The sequence below is a fragment of the Muntiacus reevesi genome, chromosome 2, assembly GCF_963930625.1.
Source record: "Muntiacus reevesi chromosome 2, mMunRee1.1, whole genome shotgun sequence".
In the NCBI taxonomy this organism is placed as follows: domain Eukaryota; kingdom Metazoa; phylum Chordata; class Mammalia; order Artiodactyla; family Cervidae; genus Muntiacus; species Muntiacus reevesi.
In genome coordinates, this window is record NC_089250.1 from 73,619,334 (window position 1) to 73,639,136 (window position 19,803).

The window sequence follows — 19,803 nt, forward strand, 5'->3', positions numbered from 1 at the left end:
TTCATTTCGCGACCACTAAGAATTTTAAATCCCCACCAGCTTCCTAATATAGGTCATTTCCTGATTAAACTCCTAGGGGACACAAAGTGCTCACTTTTGAGAATTCACTGAATGCCTCTGTCCAATTTAATTTACAGGGATTTGCATCTGGGCACACGAGACCCAAAGAGTAAGAAGCACAGGTGTCTGAAAAGCCAAGGTAACTACAAGGAACAAAAATGTTAACAGAACAAAAATCACCATTCTCATTAACACGTGTAATAAGAGGAAGTGTCTTCTTACCCCTGGCTGTTTCATTTTCTGAATGGCGAACTTGAGCAGGTATGATAATTGTTCGATGGTGAGCATCGTCATGGCTTTACTCTGCGTTTCGATGCATTCTGCTACTGTGATCTTCTGCAAGTCAAAATCACACAAATACTCAGTTAGGAAAGACTATTATGATCTCGTGTATTCATTTCCCTTTCCTCCTAAGTTTCCAGTAAGTTCACACGTAAAAAATGATCCCCATCTAAATGAGACGTTGTTTCGCTTGATGAGGACGCCAGTCTACTTGACCTGGGTGCTGGATCAGTGGATAAAAATGAAGAAGTGTTGTTAGCTCATGGAGGCGATAGAATCTGAGAAGAGAGGAGGTGGGCATGGACCTGAAAAATCATCATTCTTATAACCTTGAGTTTCAAAAACAGGACATGAAAGGCCACTGGTTGTTTCAGAGTACTCTCTTCACACAATGAATGAACCGCTTTCCTTGAGCCTCTAAAGGTTCTGGGCTATCTTTCAGGAAACTGACAAGGCATTAATTCAATGACATCATGGATGGAGAGGGACAGTCTTCCCTACAAAATAAGTCTAACGCGTGGAAGTGAACTAATAATAAGTATGACTTCATTCTCCATCACCACTGACGTGAACCCACTCAGGACACTCCAGCAAACTACCCAAGGAACAGTCTTACATGTCTACCTCCATGAGCGAGAAAAGAGAAATTCCTATCAAAGACATGTCTGAAACCAGATTCTGCTATATAAACTGGTACCAGATCTCAGAGGTGTGGAATTCTTAGGTAGCAGCAGAAACAAAAACAGCCAACTCGCATGATGTCACTCTTGAATCATCTGTGTAGGGAGAGCAAAACAAGGTTTCTCCAACTAATCTGGATTTTGTTTCCATCCTTCAGATCTCCAGATCCTCCAAAAGGAACTTTCATGGTTGGTTGTCGAGAAAAAAGGGCAACACAGAAGGTACTCGGAAGAGGAAATGATGCATGGATCTAACTGTTTGGCTACCAGAACTGGAAACAGCTAGTCTTCTCAGCTGATCGCCTCACCCATTCACTCCTGGAAGAAATTTGGGACTCAAAGTCTTAGACACAGATCACTCGTCTGTTTGAACTCCAGTTCGTTTCCAGGTAACTATCCATGGTGAACACCTGAGTTGCTCACTCAACTGTCGACCTCTTCTCTGCCAGCCCCAGCCCTGTCCTCCTGGCTGGCAATCCCCGGGGCCTACAACAGAGACAGAAAAAGGGCCAGACAGACATTTTCAAGCCTTTCCTGCCTGGGGATTGGTGAGCCAATCCTGACCAAGGAGCCCAAGGGCATGTCTCTTGCTTGGTAAAAAGGGATGTGAGGAGACACACTAACCCCAGGAGGACTGCTGTCTAGCCACACATGATAAAACCTCCAGCCACATCTTATGGCCAGGGACACGTCACCTCAACAACAAAACGTGAAGAGTCTGGCTCTGAACAAACTCGGTCCTCGCCCTGCCTCTGGCTTCTTTCTACACATGATAATAAATCCCTATGGTTTCAGATGCCTTTCATCAAGCTCCATTCTCTACAGAAAAAGTATCCTATCTGAGCCACTACCTTCACTGAGAAATTATTAAACAATTGGGAAGGAATGGTCAAGACAAAGGAAACAGATGAAGGTTCCAGTTTCCACAATTAAATGCAGGAGAATGAGGTTGGACTCTGAACAGGAGGCCACTGGTGAACAATGTCTCTGTCTAATGTAACCCAGAGAGAATCAAGGACCATCTTTTGCAATTCTAGGGGCATAACACCATTAAAAAGTCATCATCATATTGACTGGATATCTAATTTCTTCCCATAGATTTTCCCTCTACTGTACACAAAAGCAGTATTACAGACACTGTCCTAAAGCTTGCCTTTTTTCCCCCATGATCACCATCTGGGAGAACTTTCTATTTCCTACCTAGAAAGCATTTTCATTTGAGATCTAATACCAATGTACTTCTGAATTCAGGTGACATTCCATGCTAAATAACTTTGTAGATGACATTTTTTTTTGTTTGCTGCTGCTGTTGTTTCACTTCGTTTTTGTTTTCTAGATAACATTCTTAATTTCAGCATTTGGAAAAAGCATCATAGATGGATGTTCCCAAGACTAGAAGACACTTCAGAAGAGTGGAAATCACAATTGTTTTCATGAAGAGTGTTCAGGCTTTGCTATAAATGAAATACACAGGTTCCCTTCACTGTGCCAGCGTGCTTCTGCCTCGGGTTCCGTACCCACTGCCTCTTCCCATGGCTCCATGGCTCCTTACCCTTCTTTAAGTCTTTCTCAAATCGTAAGAGGATTTCCTGGACCTCTGCATTTAAGAGGTTTGAATAAGAGCATCAGGTGGCCACCACGTGGGACATACAACCAACACTGGGCTTCCAGCTTGGCTACTGCCGAGGATTCAATGATGCAGCAGGAAACAACATCCAAGGAGGAAGAAAAGAGCTTGGGATCTTTTCAAAACGTATGAACTGGTAGAAGTTTGTAACTTCTGGAATGCTCATTTCAGAAGAATCAGAGAAAGCTGAAGATCTCAGAGTGATCCAAAAACCCACGAGGAATCAAAATCAATGTTCAGTGAGATTGTCTTTCCAAGAGCTGGAGTGCTAAGGCCACTGCCAGTGTTGGTCCCCAAAAAAGGGGATGATCAGGACCGAGCAGAGGGAAGGCAAAAAACTTCTCTTTTCCTTGTGTTTGGATTATTTGAAAAATTCGATATCAAAGGAAGAAACACAAAGGAGAGTGAACGAGGCAGACAAGGCATTCATTCATCAGGAACTAACCTCACATTCAGGACAAAACCAGTCCCCCTCTGGTTCCGATGTCAGTCTCAGACACTTAGCGTGATAAACCCGGGGACAGAGCTCACAGCAAAGGACTTGGCCTTCCCGGTGACAAACCCAGCAGTAGAAATCATTTCGTCCGTCCTGCGGTACAACATCAACAGGGTCTGTGGTGAGTGGCTGCTTCATATAGTAAAACGGACCATGTCTTAGTTCTGACTGAAATGTAGGCAAGAAAGACAGGTTTGGTTTCAAAACAAATGTGCATTCTCAAAAGGAATTTGAACAAATACAACAATAACAACAAAAGAAAATCAGAGCATTACACACATTCATTAAAAAGCTATCTGGGGTTACTCTACTTTACATTAATATAGAATTTGCAAATCATTAGACATTAAGATTTATTTTTTCAATCTTGTATTTGAAGAGGCCATGACTTGAAAAGCTGGTGTCTGGGAGTTAATAGGCAGCCTAGTAGGAGAGCACAATGGCTAAAACCAAGGCATGCCTGAGTTCAACTTTAGCTCGACCAGCTGCAGGACCCAGGGCAAGTCTTTTAACCCCCCCAGCTTCAATTTTCTCATCTGTAAAGTGGGGTTGATAACATCTAACTCTATGGGATTGCGGTTGGGATTAAAAGGAATCATACAACGTATGCAATTAACACAGCGCCACCATGACAAATACTGCTAATACACTTAAAAGTCCAACATATGGAAGTCTACATGTAAAAAGCCAAGCAAGCATGGCAATTTGCCCTGGGAGTCTTTCAACAATGGGCCATGGGAGAATGGATCCGTTTGGAAATGAGTCACCAAAAATGATCATTCATTTTTTTGAAGGCTACCCCCAATGCACAAAGAATTATAGCGAACAAGAGGCTTTCCTAAAACCATGCTTCTCAAACACAGGAGGCCCTGGTATTTGCAGAGAAGCCACATTACTTACTGAAGACAAACAAGGGCAGAAAGATAAGAGCGGGAAGTGCCAATTCATGGGAGCCAGACCCCTTCCTACGCCAAAATAGCAAGAGAAATACTTCCCTAATGATGCACTGGAAAAGACCCTGATGCTGGGAGAGATCGAGGGCAAGAGAAAGGGATGACAGAGGACGAGATGGTTGGATGGCATCACTAACTCAATGGACATGAGTTTGAGCAAGCTCTGGGAGTTGGTGATGGACAGGGAGGCCTAGCGTGCTACAGTCCATGGGGTCAAAAAGTCAGACACGACTGAGCGACTGAACTGAACAGAATGATACATTACAGAATTCAGCAAAGCCACTCTCTGAAAACAATCCCAAGAAGAACCTCATTCAGAAAATGCCTATTGGAGACCAGTATGAAATCTTGTTTAGGAAGTATGGAAAAGTCTAGGGGTAAGTGTTCAAAATGACCTGGTAACTTCCCATGTGACCTTGGGAAAGCTACTCAACCCAGTTTAGCCTTGATTCTGTGGACAACAGGGCAGCCACAACCACAGTGTCAACCTCTAAAAAAACCTCCTGTTAACAAGCTTTTCCCTGTCCTTCAGTAAAACTTTACAGTTTTTCCCATAAAGATCTCATATATTGGTTAGGGATACATGATTTTTGCTGCTGCTGTGAATGGGTCATTTTACCATTACAGTTTCTAAATGTTACTGTTGGTACATAGACGCGCTATTAGATTTTTAATACTACTTATATATGCACCGTTCTAATCATTTACTGATTAAAAACTTTTATCATCTCTAAGAAACAGTAGTTTTGTCTGCCCATGTCTAATATTCTTGTATCGCTTTAGTTTTCTCCTTATTTTACCAGCTAGGACCCCCAGGATAACCGGAGAGAGTGACCACAATTGCAGGCATCCCTCTTGCTCCTGGTTTTTATTATGAGGTTTTAATGTCTCCCAAATGCCTGGTACTTCCACCTTCCTTGATAAAGAGTTTCAGAGATGCTTGCTTAGCAGATCTTCAAGAATCAATCCTTCTAAGCCTCTCAACTCACTTCTACTAAGAAAAGAGCTAAGACTAATAAGGGCAATGGTGTAATTTTTGAGTCCTGTTTCAGTTCAAGCATTTAAACAGTGCTCTACTTGGTTTCCAACGAATAATATCATCGTTATGCCATTCTTTCACATTACGTTTCTCAGCGCACCGTCACACACACCATCGTCCTTCTGTCCTCACCATCACCCAGAGAGGCACTCAGGGGAGACACCGCTAGTACCAGTAGACAGAGGAGAAAACTAAGTTTAAAAGACTTATCTGACCCCCGAGTCCAGAAGCAAGAACTCCCACCTGGGTCTCCTAGCACTATGTCTCATCCCTATGCCCCACAGAAGATGAAGCTGGATGCAAAGGAGATTCTGATGATTCAGATTCTCTGATGACCCCCTCAGAGAACATTCTCTGTAATTCAAAGTAACTTCTGCCACACAAACTAATGATTACCAGGGGGTAAAGGGGGCAGGGGATGAATTGGAAGATTAGGATTGACATATACACATTACTATGTATAAAAGAGATGGGTTTCCCCAGAGGCTCAGCGATAAAGAATCCGCCTTCAATGCAGGAGACTCAGGTTTGGATCTTCTTGGCTCAGGAAGATCCCATGGAGAAGGAAACGGCAACCCACTCCAGTATTCTTGCCTAGGAAACCCATGGACAGAGGAGCCTGGTGGGCTACAGTAAACGGGGTCACAAAAGGGTTGGATGTGACGGAGTGACTAAACAGCAATATATAAAATATACTACTAATAAGGACCTACTGTATAGCGTAGGGAACTCTACCCAATACTCTGTAATGAACTACATGGGAAAAGAATCTAAAAAAGACTGGATATACGTTACATGCATAACTGTTTCTCTTTGCTGTATGCCTGAAACTAACACATTATAAATCAACAATACATCAGTAAAAATTTAAAAAAAAAAAACTTCTGCTAATGCAAAAAAGTAGAGCGGGAAAAAAATCTGAAATTTAGGAAGACAACTAGAAACATAACAGAGGGGGTATGAAAAGATAACAGCATCTAGAGTAAGGGGTTCTCAACTCAGATGACATCTTGGGCTAGACAATCTTGGTTCTGGGGATCTGTTCCTGTGCACTGGAGGATTTGTGGCATCATTCGGGGGCACCCCCACCCCACACGCACCAAACTGGGACAACCAAAAATGTCTCAGGCAGAGGCCTGCTCTCTGCCTAGGAAAATGGTTGCTTGAATTTCTACGGGGGAGGGTGTGAAAGTGGAGGGGCTGGGGGAGGGGAAGACAGAGGAACCACCACAGAGAGATAAACTGAAGCTATCAAGCAAGCAGAACTATTTCTAACCTGAGTGGGGTCCTCCAGGACGCATTGCGGCTTTCTGCAAGATAGCAGGAAGGCGTATTCGAGGGCCCAACTTCCTTTCAGTAAGTTAATAATAGAACAGGAAGAAGCATGAAGACCTCAATGAAACTAGAAGATCAGAATGTGACAGCTCATCATCTCTTGAGCAGGCAATCCAAGTCCTTTCCACCTAACAGAAGCCAGGGTATTGCCCCTTGAGAAGTTACGTTCCCCTCCTCCATGTCCCTGCCCCTACCCCCACCGGGCCAGGGGTGGGCATTCCCACCCGGGAGGACCAAGATGAGGGCGGACCAGGCTGCCCTTTTTTAGGAGGTTTCATCCTTGATGAGAACCAGCTGGCTGGGAATCACCTTGCCAATCAGATGCTGGCTTTATCTGCTGCTTGTAAGTGTTTTCTGCTCCATAAAAATAATCTGATAAATATACAACACTTAAAAAAAGGAAAGGTAAATCATTTCAGGTAGAATGAGTTATGATTGTTTTTTTCTCCCCCACGTGCACAAGGTGTGTTCTCAGAGTCAGGCAAGCAGGTTGCAACACGCGTTGCTATGGGGCTCACTGCAGGCTCCGCGCACACACGTTCTTCCGTCCCTGCTCCTTCCCCAGGTCAGCTTGATGAGAAATAGACAGGCTTGTTCATCGGCTTCTGGAACACCCCACGGAACACGCCAGCCTCTACCAGGAGCCAGCAAACCTTCTCTACAAAACAGTTCTATGACGATAGGAGGAGAACAGCTGAGGCTTTGCGGGTCATGTGGTCTCTACGGCGGCACTCCTGTCACAGAAGAGCAGACGTGACTACAAACAAGCTGTCACTAAGTGGACGCGGTTTTGTGCCTGTAAACCTCATTTACAGAGACAGGCGCTAGACCACACCTGGTCTGCAAAAAACCAGAGAACATGTCTGGGAAGCCAGGGGGAGGACCACAGACTCAAATTCTTTCTGGGGCCACACAGGAAACAGAGAGGAAGGAAAACTGTCCCCATTCCAGCCTGTGTTTTCCTGTATTTGATAAAAATACACAAGGGCTGCAAAATAAAGAAAAACTGCTCAGCCCTGGAGTGTGAGGATGGCGTTGGAGGGCAGAGCATCGTCAAGGCCCTCAGGCTCCAGCGATCAGCAGTCCTACTGACGGTCCCCTGATCTATCTTGGCTGTTAATATACTGCTCCCGTCCAACAAGGAACTTCTGTTTTTAAGACAATGCATGTGCTGTGTGCTATGCTTAGGCATGTCCCACTCTTTGCGACCCCATGGACCGCAGGCTCCTCTGTCCACAGGGATTCTCCAGGCAAGAAGACTGGAGTGAGTTGCTATGCCCTCTTCCAGAGCATGTTCCCACCCCAGGGATCGAACCCAGGTCTCCCACATCGCAAGCGAATTCTTTACAGCCTGAGCCACCAGGGAAGCCCAAGACAACACATGGGCCCAACAAAATAAGTCCCAGCTCACCTCCTTATGAGTGTGTATAGCCCCCCACACAGAGGAGGCAACAGGGGCCCTGTCATTTCTCTGCCATATCTCATCAAAGGTACACCTAAGGTTATTATGCACAAATCTATTAGCAGATTATTGCTCAATACGTGAATAAGAAAAGAAAAGAAGTAAAGAAAGGAGGAAGAGAGAGAGAACCTCCCCAAAGGATTCAAACTCAAGAATGTCCCAAGAACTATAGATAGACGGGTATTTCTCAATAAAGGTCCAGTGTCACTCGAGAAAAGGTATTTCTCGCCCCATCTACCGGAGGTCATTCAGCAACCTGACCCTCCTCCACACAACAGCGGAAGCATCCTTCCAGGCTCTGGGATGTCCCCCACCCCCAGTTCCAAGAAAAAAGCACCTACATACTTTCTAACCTTTGTTAAGAGGTGAAACAAGATGGTGGTGGCCCATTTCAGGTGGTGAAATCCTGGCAGTCCAGTGGTTAAGAATTCCCTCAATGCAGGGTACACGCATCTGATCCCTGGTCCAGGAAGATCCCACACGCCCCGGAGCAGCTAAGCCCGCAGGCCGAAACTACTGAGGCCCTCAAGACGAGAGCCATGCCCCGCAACGAGAGAAGCCACCCCAATGAGAAGCACTCGTACCACGACAAAGAGCAGCCCCTGTTTCCCGCAACTAGAGAAGGCCCGCGCACAGGAAAGAAGGCTCACCACCGCCAAAAAATAAAATCAGTAAGTCTTTTTTTTAGAAAGGTATTAAAAAAAAAAGTCAAATCAGTGGACAGAAAGGTTGAAAAAAATTAAATACAAACCTTAGAACACGTCCCCTAAAAGTATAGTGTGTTCTAAAGTTCTTCTTAAAACTCTTAGAACTCCCCTAAAAGTAATGAGTCCCCATTACATGAAAAATGGGTGGAAACGTAAAACCCATAACTCTTACTTCATGATAAACCATCTCTACCAAAAACAGGAAAATATGGGGGGGGGGGGGGGGTGCGGTTATTATGCTAGAACGGTTTTCTTTTCAGAACGCTGGAACACAGAGAAATTTCTGAGTGAAGCAAAACAAGAAAGGGGTGAAGAATTTTGATATATACTGAAAATCAAAAGGGTATGAATGCCTAGAGAGAGCCAAAGGAGAGGAATGAGCAAAGCCGGCAGGGGATGCCCCTATAGGGAGGGGTGGGGAGGGCAGAAAGGTAGCGTACACAGATCCAGTGTCCAGCTACTGCTGGATTTTTCTGAGTTCTTATAGGAACTATAAAATATAAATTGATATTTGACATCTCATGATCATCAAATGTTGATGACTAACAGAAATTACATTGATAAAACCTAGCACAGGGAGACATACATTTTGCATTTAATTCCATAACTTTTTTCCAATTTTGTAATCTAAAAGAAGAAAGAAAAGGGAAAGAGAAGGGAAAAAAAAAAAGAGTCCAGAAGAATTTTTTTTTAAGGATTTAAGTTACCCTTAGGAAAAGAGACTGTGCTCAAGGGAAGCTGCCTCGAGGGAAGGTTTGCATAGTTTATGCAAACACTATAAACTTGAATGAATTATGGGGTCAAGGGTCAGGAATTTCTTTTCTTTACAGTTCAGGCTATTTCTCTGTTGCCAACTCCTGGCCGTTCAGCCCCAGGGAGTTTTAGATGTGAAAAACAAAAAACCACAATCAACCTTAGAATGTGTTCCTTCCCAGTTCAAACTCCAGTTTTACAAGGATGGGAAAGCAGCTGACAAGGTCACCCAGTGGGTTTCCCAGATGCAGTGGGGCAGGAAGGAGTCTGGACTACAGATCTGGACGCCTACTCCTCCGGAGACAGGTTCTGCAAACTCTCATCACAGTGGAAGATGACCGGTTCTGCAGACGCACAGACACGCCCTGCGTCCAGTCACCCCTGCTGCTCTGCTCCACAAGCACAGTGCATTCTGTATTCACAAGCTCCCCCTGCGTCCAACTCTGGGGTGACAGCAGCCACTGGCCACTTTCTGGCCACAGATTTACAGATACACCATTGTGGTCATGAGGTTTAAGTGTTAAGAGGACCCGTGGATGAGGAAGAGGGAGAAGAAAAATCTGTGAATTGCCTAAGTTGGTCAGATTCTAGGAAGAGAGATGTGAGCCAATTTTTTGGTTTTGTTTTCATGTTTGTGTGTGTGTGTGTGTTTTTGTTTAAAGTGAGCCAATTCTTCCAGGACAGGAGGAAGTCACTGAGCACAGACACACAGGAGACTACCTCTCCCCAGAGAGCACAGTATCTGTTTCCTGACTTTACTGATAACTGGTAAAAGAGGGCTTGCCTTAAATTAAGATTTGAGGATTATTTATAGCCTTTGTGTTTCTTAGTCTTCAAGTCCAACAGCTCTGGGATGGCTAATGGTGGCGGGGGTCCAGGGGGGTGGGGGCAGCAGCTTCAAGACAGGTAGACCTAAGCTTCTTACTTGCTCTAAGGCCTTGGGGAAGTGACTTAACCTCTCTGCCAGTGAGACAGAGACGACTATACCCTTCCTCACAGCATCAAAAGGCTTATGAAAGGATAGGCACACGGTAAGTTCTGCTCTGAGTATCAGTCTCACCAACACTATTACTGAGCCATCATAGCTCAGCTGGTAAAGAATCCTCCTGCAATGCAGGAGACCCCGGTTCGATTCCTGGATTGGGAAGATCCCCTGGAGAAGGGACAGGGTACCCACTCCAGTATTCTTGGGCTTCCCTGGTAGCTCAGCTGGGAAAGAATCCGCCCGCAATGCAGAGGACCTGGGTTCGATCCCTGGGTTGGGAAGATCCCCTGGAGAAGGGAAAGGCTATATCCACTCCAGTATTCTGGCCTGGAGAATCGCAAAGAGTCGGGAGTGACTTTCACTTTCACTCATTTTTCCAACACTATTATTATATGATCTTTCAAATTGCAATCTGAAATTATCTTTTCAATGATCATTTCAAATTGCAGAAATTTACTCACAAGCTATCAGTTTCTCCTCTAATGGGAGTTCCAACTCATTAAACCTGGGCTGACAAACATGGCAGTTATAAACCAGAGGTGGCCACGTAAATTTAAATTCAATTAAAAAATTCGGTTGCTCAGGCTCAGCTGCCACTTTTACAAGTGCTGTGGCCACACGTGGCTTGTGGCTCTCACACTGAACAGCACAGGCCTGGAACATTTCCAAAGCTATTTAATTATTTCACAGATAGTCTGTGCGATTATTTCACTTAGTGTAGACTCTCGCTTAACTTTTATTATTTATGTCATTTAGCTCAATTCCTCTTCACAACAGCCCTGCGAGTTTGGTAGCAGTGAGATCATTATTCTCATTTCAGAAAATGAGAAAATGAAGCACAAAGAGGTTAACCTGCCCACAGCCACGGCAGCAGCAGCGCTGGCATTTCACTGTGTAATTTGGAGAGAGAAAATAGATTCATGCACAGAAACGGCCCCCTCTCAGAGTCCCAGGCGTTTAACTGTTGCTTGGTTTCTTCCCGTGAAAGCAACAATCTTCTTTTATTCAACCTCAAATCCCCAGGGTCCACTTCCGCATCCATAATCTGCACAAATGCGTGAGTACATCCCAAGAAATCTCCTCTGAAATGGTATCAGGAAACCGGGCATCCTGCTTGCTCCATGATAGGAGACCCAACCTCATGAACCATGAAAGCACCTCTCATCTTTTTAAGTCAGAAGAGTAGCGAGTTTGCAGCACAGAATTTTAAAGCTAGAAGGTCGCTGAGACAAGATATAAGATGGCGAATCGATGTTTGCATCGAAGGTGGGGCCCGCCAGGGGCTGGGCACTCTAAGAAGAGATGGGGACGAATTACCCAAGTCGCGGAGGGCAGTGGGTCGGGAGGGCGGCTGTCTCTCACCCCAGCCCTAAACCCACTCTTTTACAGATGAGAAAATTGACACCAGAAGGGAGCACAGGCCTCAGCCATACCGCCCCCTCCGGGCAGAACTCCAAGCTGTCCTACCAGCCCAGCCTAGGAGGCAGCACGTGAAAAAAAGAAATCCAAGGAAAATCCCCAAATCCTAGAGCACGGTATGTCTGTCTTATCTGGGTCACTGCCCTAACCCCACCAAGAGATCTGAAAAGCCACTGGGAATTTCTCCCCAGGCCCATTTTGAGCTCCCCTTTCTGTCCTATGCAAATGACAGCCAGAGGGAGGCAGCTTCCTAAATGCCCAGCACACGGGCAGTTAGAAAAACAATAGCCTTTGTCCGCACCCCCTCCCCACCCCGCCCACGAGTGTGGACACCATTCCTGGTGGCCTCTTACCTGCTCCTTACTGTTATTGTTCAGTAAGCCGGGTTTCTTTTTCTTTTTAATGGGACTTGTGGATGTGTCCTGTGGCGAGTGGCCATTGGAGGAATGAGGAGGGCTGGGGAACTTTCTTTTCTGGGCTGTTCTCTCTGCGGAGCCAGGATCTGAAAGAGACACAAAGGATCACATATTTTAACGCAGTCAGGACTAGGCCCCGCGGGAAGCGGGGTGTGGAGGACACACTCACTTTGTCCCAGACTTAGTGCCATCTTATTGATCCTCCTAGAATATACTTACCCCACTGTCTTCCTTGCATGTCTCAAAGAGGTAAGATGGTCTTTCTTTTGCATACATAACATTTCTGTGAAATTTGTAATTTATGGCCAAAATACAAAAATTGGGAAACTTCACATAATAGATTTGGGGCTTCTATTTAAAAAAAAAAAAAAATCAGAGCCTGCAGGGCCTTATACAACCAGATCAGCCACTTTTTAGACAGGCATATGCCCTCTATTTTACCAAAATCCCCACCCTTCCCTTTGTTGATAAAGGTCCGTCTAGTCAAACATGGTTTTCCAGTAGTCATGTACAGTTGTGAGAGTTTGACCATAAGGAAGGCTGAACGCCAAAGAACTGACACTTCCGAACTGTGGTGTTGGAACAGACCTTGAGAGTCTCTCTTGGACTGCAAGGAGATCAAACCAGTCAATCCTAAAAGAAATCAACCGTGAATATTTATTGGAAGGACTGATGCTGAAGCTCCAGTGCTTTGGCCACCTGATGCAAAGAGCCGACTCACTGGAAAAGACCCTGATGCTGAGGATTGAAGGCGAAAGGAGAAAGGGGCGGCAGAGGATGAGATGGTAGGATAGCACCACTGACTCAACGGACATGAATTTGGGAGACAGTGAAGCCGGATGTGCTGTCGTCCATGGGGTCGCAAACACTCAGACAGGACTTAGCAACTGAGCAACCACCACCACCAGCCTTCCCTACTGTGTCCCTGCTGACCAGGTCAGGAACCAACAGCCACGAACTGTCACTCACCCAAAGTGAAAGTGAAGTCGCTCAGTCGTGTCCAGCTCTTTGTGACCCTGGTAGGCTACAGTCCATGGAATTTTCCAGGCAAGAGTACTGGAGTGGGTTGCCATTTCCTTCTCCAGGGGATCTTCCCGACCCAGGGTTTGAACCCGGGTCTCCCACAGTGCAGGCAGACGCTTTACCGTCTGCGCCACCAGGAAAGCCACCACTCACTCACACACCCAAGGCTGATGGCAAAAGCAGGAAGCCGAAAGAAACAGACCAAGAAAAGAAGGCCACATGCTTTTATGAAAATGAAGGCAAACGTACCTCGTGGTAGAAGACATTTATTCATGTTTATCAGGTTAACAAAGTATAACTATGTAAAAAAAATATACCCCACCCACCAGAGTTCCCATGACCCAATCACCAGTAGACAATGTGTTTGTGAGTCTCCTCCAAAGAGAGATCAACAGAAGACGGCATTCTCACCCAAGGCTCATCTGAAAAACACCAACGCCACCCTCGCCAATCCATTTCTGTTTTTATTCTCCCCACAGCTCATTTAAACACAGGCATTTACACAACATCCCATCTTCACCTGCAAAGATCTGAATCCGTTCCATGCCCGATAGCTCTCCCGCTAGCTGACGGAGGCCATAAGGGAACGGCCTGGAGCCCCTGCTATGCTTGAGAAATGAAAACTCCAGGGACCGGAAGAGCATAGGGCTGTGCCAAGAGCACAGGTGGCAGAATGGGATACAGAGTTCAGAAAGATGACTATCTGCGAAGATGGCCTGATGACGTTCCCCAGCTCCAGGGTTAACTCTCGGGCAAGTCCCAGCATGCGGGCTCTGCTGTGTGTCACCAGCCTGTGTCTGGGATGGTGGCCAGAGCTGCTGGGGCAGATCACCAGGGTCCAAGAGCTGGAGCACCCTCCAGCACGCTTCAAACAATGGACCACTTCTGCGAAATCCCATCCACACCAGGGAGCTCTCTCCACTCACCAGGCAGGCTGCAGGAAAATCCTGAACAAATGTTCCGAGTGCTGCACTGAGACCAGCCCCGAGATGAAATGAAACGCTAACCACAGGCACCTTGAGGGAGAAGAGACCTCAGAGCCAAGGGGCCACCCCACGGACATCAGAACAGCGGCCTGGAGAGCCCAAAGGGATGGCTCAGAGGCACACACAGCTAGTTAGTGGGGAAATGCATTCAAAAGATGTAGCCTAGGATGGGCACGTTTCCCCGGAGAGAACCTCCTCTCATTCCCACAGGGATCCTCACCCCACGTCACCATCACACGTGAAAACGCGCACATTCTCCATAGGGTCTTTGACCTAACAATCTCCTCCTGGAGACAGTCTACAGGCCCGGTCAGAGGGCAGCAAAGCATATGCAAGATGATTCAACTGCAGCAGGTGGTGTGATAGCTAAGACTAGAAAGGACTTCCGTGTCCACAAGCTGGGAGTTGATCTGATAACATTCAGTGGGACACAGCCATGAAAAACAAGGCACCTGGAGACAGACTGACGTATAATAATCTCCAAGCTTCTGGGTCAGGTTGAAGAGCATGAAAATACCAATGAGGTTCTCCACAGAACTAAAAAAATAATAATTTTTAAATTTGTATAGGAACACAAAAGACCCTGAATGGCCAAAACAATCTTGAGAAAGAAGAATGGAGCTGGAGGAATCACACTCTCTGACTTCAGACTATATTATTTAATGCAAAGCTACACTCATCACAACACTTTGGTACTGACATAAAAACAAGACACATAGATCAATGGAATAAGACAGAGAGCCCAGAAATAAACCCACACACTTATGGTCGATCTATGACAAAGGAGGCAAGAATATACAATGGAGAAAAGACAGTCTCTGCAATAAGCGGTACTGGGAAAACTGCATAGCTACATGTAGAAGAATAAAATTAGAACATTCTCTAACACCATATACAAAAAAAGCATTACATGTCTAGCACCAATAATAGACCAAAAGACACAGCCCAAAAAAGATGGGTTGGTTTGGGTTAGCTTGGTTTTTTTCAGGATTTTTTTTTCCTCTGTTTGGTTTGTTTCTTTTTAAAAAAGATGTTTTCATATATATTCATATTTACATAAGTCTAAAATACTCCTAGTTGAACACAAAAGTATAAGTTCTTAATAGCGACTGGCGGTTGTCTCAGGGGAGGAGAATCTACAAGGAGTGGAAGAAGGACTTCTTTCCACTGTATATCCCACTATATTTTATCATATTCCTGAACTACTTTATCAAAATAAGGAAAAACAAAAAGGAAGTATTTAGAAGGTTCAGTGTCACATTTTTAAAAAAGCAGTAGGTGCAAACCAAAGCCAGCAACGAGCAAATGACAGAGGCCTGACTCAGGATAAAAAATGTGACCAGATGTACAGACTTACAGTTGATCCGTGTGGGCCTACAGACCCCAGGAAGGAGCTTGACATTTGTTCTGTGTGAATCTAACAAATCCAAATAACTCCATTTATGTATCAGAGGACAAGTGTTTAACAAAATTGTCTTGGGGGCTCAAAGGAGATGTGTCTCAGAAGAAATGGTATCTGGGCCAGGCAAAAACTGAAAGCTACTAGCCAAGGTTTTGATTCTGTATGTATTGTTTCGTTAGTGTACAAAGTTTGAAAGAGAAGAGCACACGAGCAAAAAGTCAGGCCAGTGGAAAGACAGGAAAATGTTTGGGGGAAAAAAAATATAACTATTGACCCCTGAACAACAGAGGAGTTGGGCCTTCAACTACTACACAGTTGAAAATCCACATACTGCTATTTCTGCCTCAAAAATAAAGGAACTGATAAAGGACTCACCAAAAACCAGGAAGCTGAAGCAATCTGGATAGAATCAGGACGCAAGCCCTGGTTTTTTGTGATTCCACATACTGTGATCTGTAATCGAACACAAAATGTTCCCCGCACTTAAAAACTGGTAAAATGAAAATGCGTGCGTGCTCACTCAGTTGTGTCCGACTCTTTGTGACCCCCATGGACTGCAGCCTGCCAGGCTCCTCTGTCCATGGGATTTCCCAGGCAAGAAAATTGGAGTGGGTTGCCATTTCCTACTTAAGGGGATCTTCCTGACCCAGGGATCAAACCTGTGTCACCTGCATTGGCAGACTGATTCTTTATCATTGAGCCACCTGGGAAGCCGAAAATGAAGAGACAAGCATTCCATGTATTGAAAAAAAATCCACGTGTTAAGTGGATCAGAGCAGATCCAACACGTTTTCTTCAAGACTCAAGTTTAGCGTGTCGATATTGCTCGACGGAGTACTAGTGGATTTTGGAAAGGATGGCCCCTCCTCATTGCAAGGACAACCCCAACCCCCTCATACCGGCTGCCATTGATGGTCCCAAACACTTCCTGAAAAGCACCCCCACATACTTCCTGAACCCTCCCAGGAGTGGGACCAGCCTCCTGGAGCACCTCAGTGCTGGAGTATGGGGAACAGTGGATGAAACCTACAGCCCAGCCCACACCTGGTCAACCTCTGGGGCCAGATATGGCTCCAGCTCCTCCCTGGGCCATCTAAATCATCTGCCTGTGGCTGAGATCTCCTAGGATGATGGCTCCCCATCCAAGTGTTGTCCCCACACTAGCTGCAGCGTCACCTATGAATTTGCCAGAAATGCATGTTCTCAGGCTCCATGTCAGATCTACAGAATCAGAAACTGGAGCAGGGCCCAGGGATCTGGGGTTTAAGCAAACTTCTGGAGGATTCAGGAGCATGCTAGTCTGAGATGCTCCCGCATGTGTGTTTGGGAAACAGAGTCTGAGTTCTCCAGTCTCAGGAATCTCCTTTCCTCTCTCATCGCCTTCTGGAGGGTTAGTTTGGGACCCCAGGAAACAGAAGCCAAGAAGGAGGCAGAGAGAGAGAATGAAAACAGTTAAGCAACTTTCCCTACTTCTCAGGGCCTCGGGGACACATCTGTAAAATGGGAGGAAAGGTAAGGAAGGGACCAAACCAGTTCTTCCCTGGAGTCCAAGAAAGTGCCTCAAGGCCCCATGAGCTGCCTGCCACAGTTCTGTACATGGATGCAATTTCCTGAGCAAGGGGGCCTGAGCCTACTTCACCTTTTTTAGGTGAATCAACTCCAAAGATCAAAAAGCTACAGGACCAGAGGATCCTAAGGTCTTTTAACTTTGAAATTCTTTAATTCCACATGAAAGAGCAGGATGGGGGTAGGTGGGATTCACTAGAAATGAATATACTCATGAGTCATTGAGAGTGGAGAAAACAGTTTTCCCCAAGGCCACCAGGAAATAAAAGGGCAGGAAGGTCTAACCCAGTGAGAGGAGGGGATCTGACCCAAGGCTGCCCACACCCAAGAGGATCCCCAACCTTCCAGTCTGAGCAAAATAGAAGAAAATCCCCAATTCTGTTTCCGGTTACACATACAGCAACTTGCTCCAGAGTTAACGAGAGTTCAGTGGCTGTATCCAAGGGGATACAAGAAATTTAATAGACTCCAAACAACAGACACATCTGTCAACAGCAGAGGCTCTCACTGAAGCCTCTTAGGGAGAAAAACTGAGAAATGCCGGTTGGATTCAGGGTCCTTCTGAGATACCAGACGGCAGGCCGGCAGCATTCCGACTAACAGCCTACCCACTCCAGTCAGGCTAGGCCTCGGCTGGTAATAGAAATGTGGGTGGGAACCTTGCTGCAGTCATGGTAACAAAGCTGCCTTGAGGACCTTTTCCAGAAAGCTGAGTCAAAGGTTTTTTCTTTTTTTTTTTTTCCCTTTTTGATGATCTAATTCTGACAGGGATATATTTCTAAATGCATTTCATGTATAAATTTGGAATGAGGATGACACAGCTACTGTGCACCGAATCACCAGGGAAATGGTTCACCCTTGATCTGAGAGACCTTCCTGGCAAAGCAGCAGGACCTGGGGTGTTATGGGGCTGGCCCCATGCCCACTCCCCCAACGTCAGTCTGGCTCTGAAGGAGTTAACATGGGCAAGAGAGCAGAGCAGAGAAGAAAAGGCCAGAGCCGTGACTCAGGAAAACAGCTTGGCATGGAGCAGGAAGCAGCAGAATTTCCCCTCCTGTGACATTTCACTAAAATCTAAATAAAATATGGCAAGTCTCCTGGGTATCAGGAACCAGGCATGTGACGCCACCCTCCCTGAGCCCGTGTCTTGTAAAAGGCCAGAAATAATCCCGCTCAGCCTTTCCTAGATGTCCCTTATCACAAGGGACGCTCTCCTTCCGGATAAGGCAGTCGCAGGTATTAACAGCTAAGATATTCTTGTATTGTACACAATGCACCAAGTCCTGTTCAAAATGCCTCTCGTGTCCTTCCCTCTAAGTCACCGGCCCAAGAGCACGCAAGTGGCCGGGCTGGGATTCGAACCCAGGCAGCAGAACTCCAAGGCCCACAGGCTGGGCCCTCACCCCAGGGAGAGGCTTGCCTCAGCTCAGTTGCCAGAAGACTTCCTAATTCAGGGTCTTTGTGTTCAACAGCACGCACTCCTTTTGCTCCAGATCACGTGGGATGTGGGGGTTGGGGTGCTCCAGGAACCAGGAAGAAGATGGAAAATTGTGACCATGTCACTCGCAATGATGCACACTACTGAAGCACATCTCGCCTCCCAACCCTCACAGGTGGCACCGCAGCCTGTCAGCATCACAGACCAGGCCGGTGGGGAGTGGCGCTCCACGGCCATCTCCCTTCCCCCAACACTCCTCCCCAGTGTCCATCCGTCAGTCCATCCAGGCACACCGCCCCCACCCACATCCGGCACCTGAGTCATAGCCGCCCGCGCCACCCCCCCTTCTCCAGAGTCCAGGAAATGACACACCAGTTACAGGGAATTGTCTCCTCCAGAGAGGGAAGGGGCCCCAGCTGAGAGCCGGGCGCTTCCTGGGGAGGACCAGCCCAGTAGTGTGTTTTTATGGGTGTTAAATTTCCCTGATGCTGTCAATGGCGAGGCGGCCAGGGAGGGGCTGAATGAAACAGACTCTCAGTTGACAGGCCCGGACCAGCATCGAAGGTGGGGTGACCCACCATCAGCTGGCAGGAGATGGACAGTCTCAGGCAAACCCGGGCAAGCTGGTCACCCTACACTGAATTCGGTCAGGCCGGGCGGCACAGGATACAGGACAGTCAGGACCCAGTCCTGCTGCCACCGCGCTAGACTGCAGTGTGGTTCAAAGCCAAGTTCGTTAAGCTCTCTGTGCCTCCATGCTTCCTTCCGGCCGATGGAGATGGGGGTACCCCATGGGAGTTATGCACAGGTTAAACAGAGTTAATTCATGAGATGCTCATGAATACGACAGCGAGGAAGCACTGGATAAACAGGAGCTAGTTTTTTTAAAAAGCAACACACATCCCCCTTCTTCCTCATCTTCCTCCTCCTCCATCCTTCTCCAAAAACAGAGCCGATTTCTCCGAGAAAGCGTGTTAAATCAAGGCCACAAATTCTGTTACGGAAATACCAGCCTATATAAAAAGTGGAGACGGGAAGGAGCCCAGGATGTGATGTCTCCACGTCCATCAGATCGTGCAGAGTCCAAGTTTTCCCCTGCCACAGTGAAGGCAGGGGCGGATCGGAGGCCTGCAGAGGCTCAACCACGAAACCAGGCGCCATAGCTGCCAGCCTT

At 46.4% G+C, this 19,803-nt stretch overlaps 1 protein-coding gene across 9 annotated transcripts in view; it reads right to left on the bottom strand.

Annotated features, from left to right (window-relative positions):
- ZMYND8 (zinc finger MYND-type containing 8) overlaps positions 1 to 19,803 on the bottom strand; it is a 115,485-nt gene that overhangs the window by 65,457 nt on the left and 30,225 nt on the right. For 6 of the 9 annotated variants that reach the window (XM_065922122.1, XM_065922116.1, XM_065922118.1 and 3 more), the window contains 3 exons: positions 12,152 to 12,300; positions 3,095 to 3,313; positions 283 to 396 (listed from right to left, as the gene is read on the bottom strand). In XM_065922122.1, coding sequence (XP_065778194.1) covers positions 283 to 396; positions 3,095 to 3,313; positions 12,152 to 12,300 — 482 coding nt within the window. The remainder of the gene's footprint in view (positions 1 to 282; positions 397 to 3,094; positions 3,314 to 12,151; positions 12,301 to 19,803) is intronic. The other 3 variants (XM_065922123.1, XM_065922121.1, XM_065922124.1) reach the window with 2 other exon arrangements.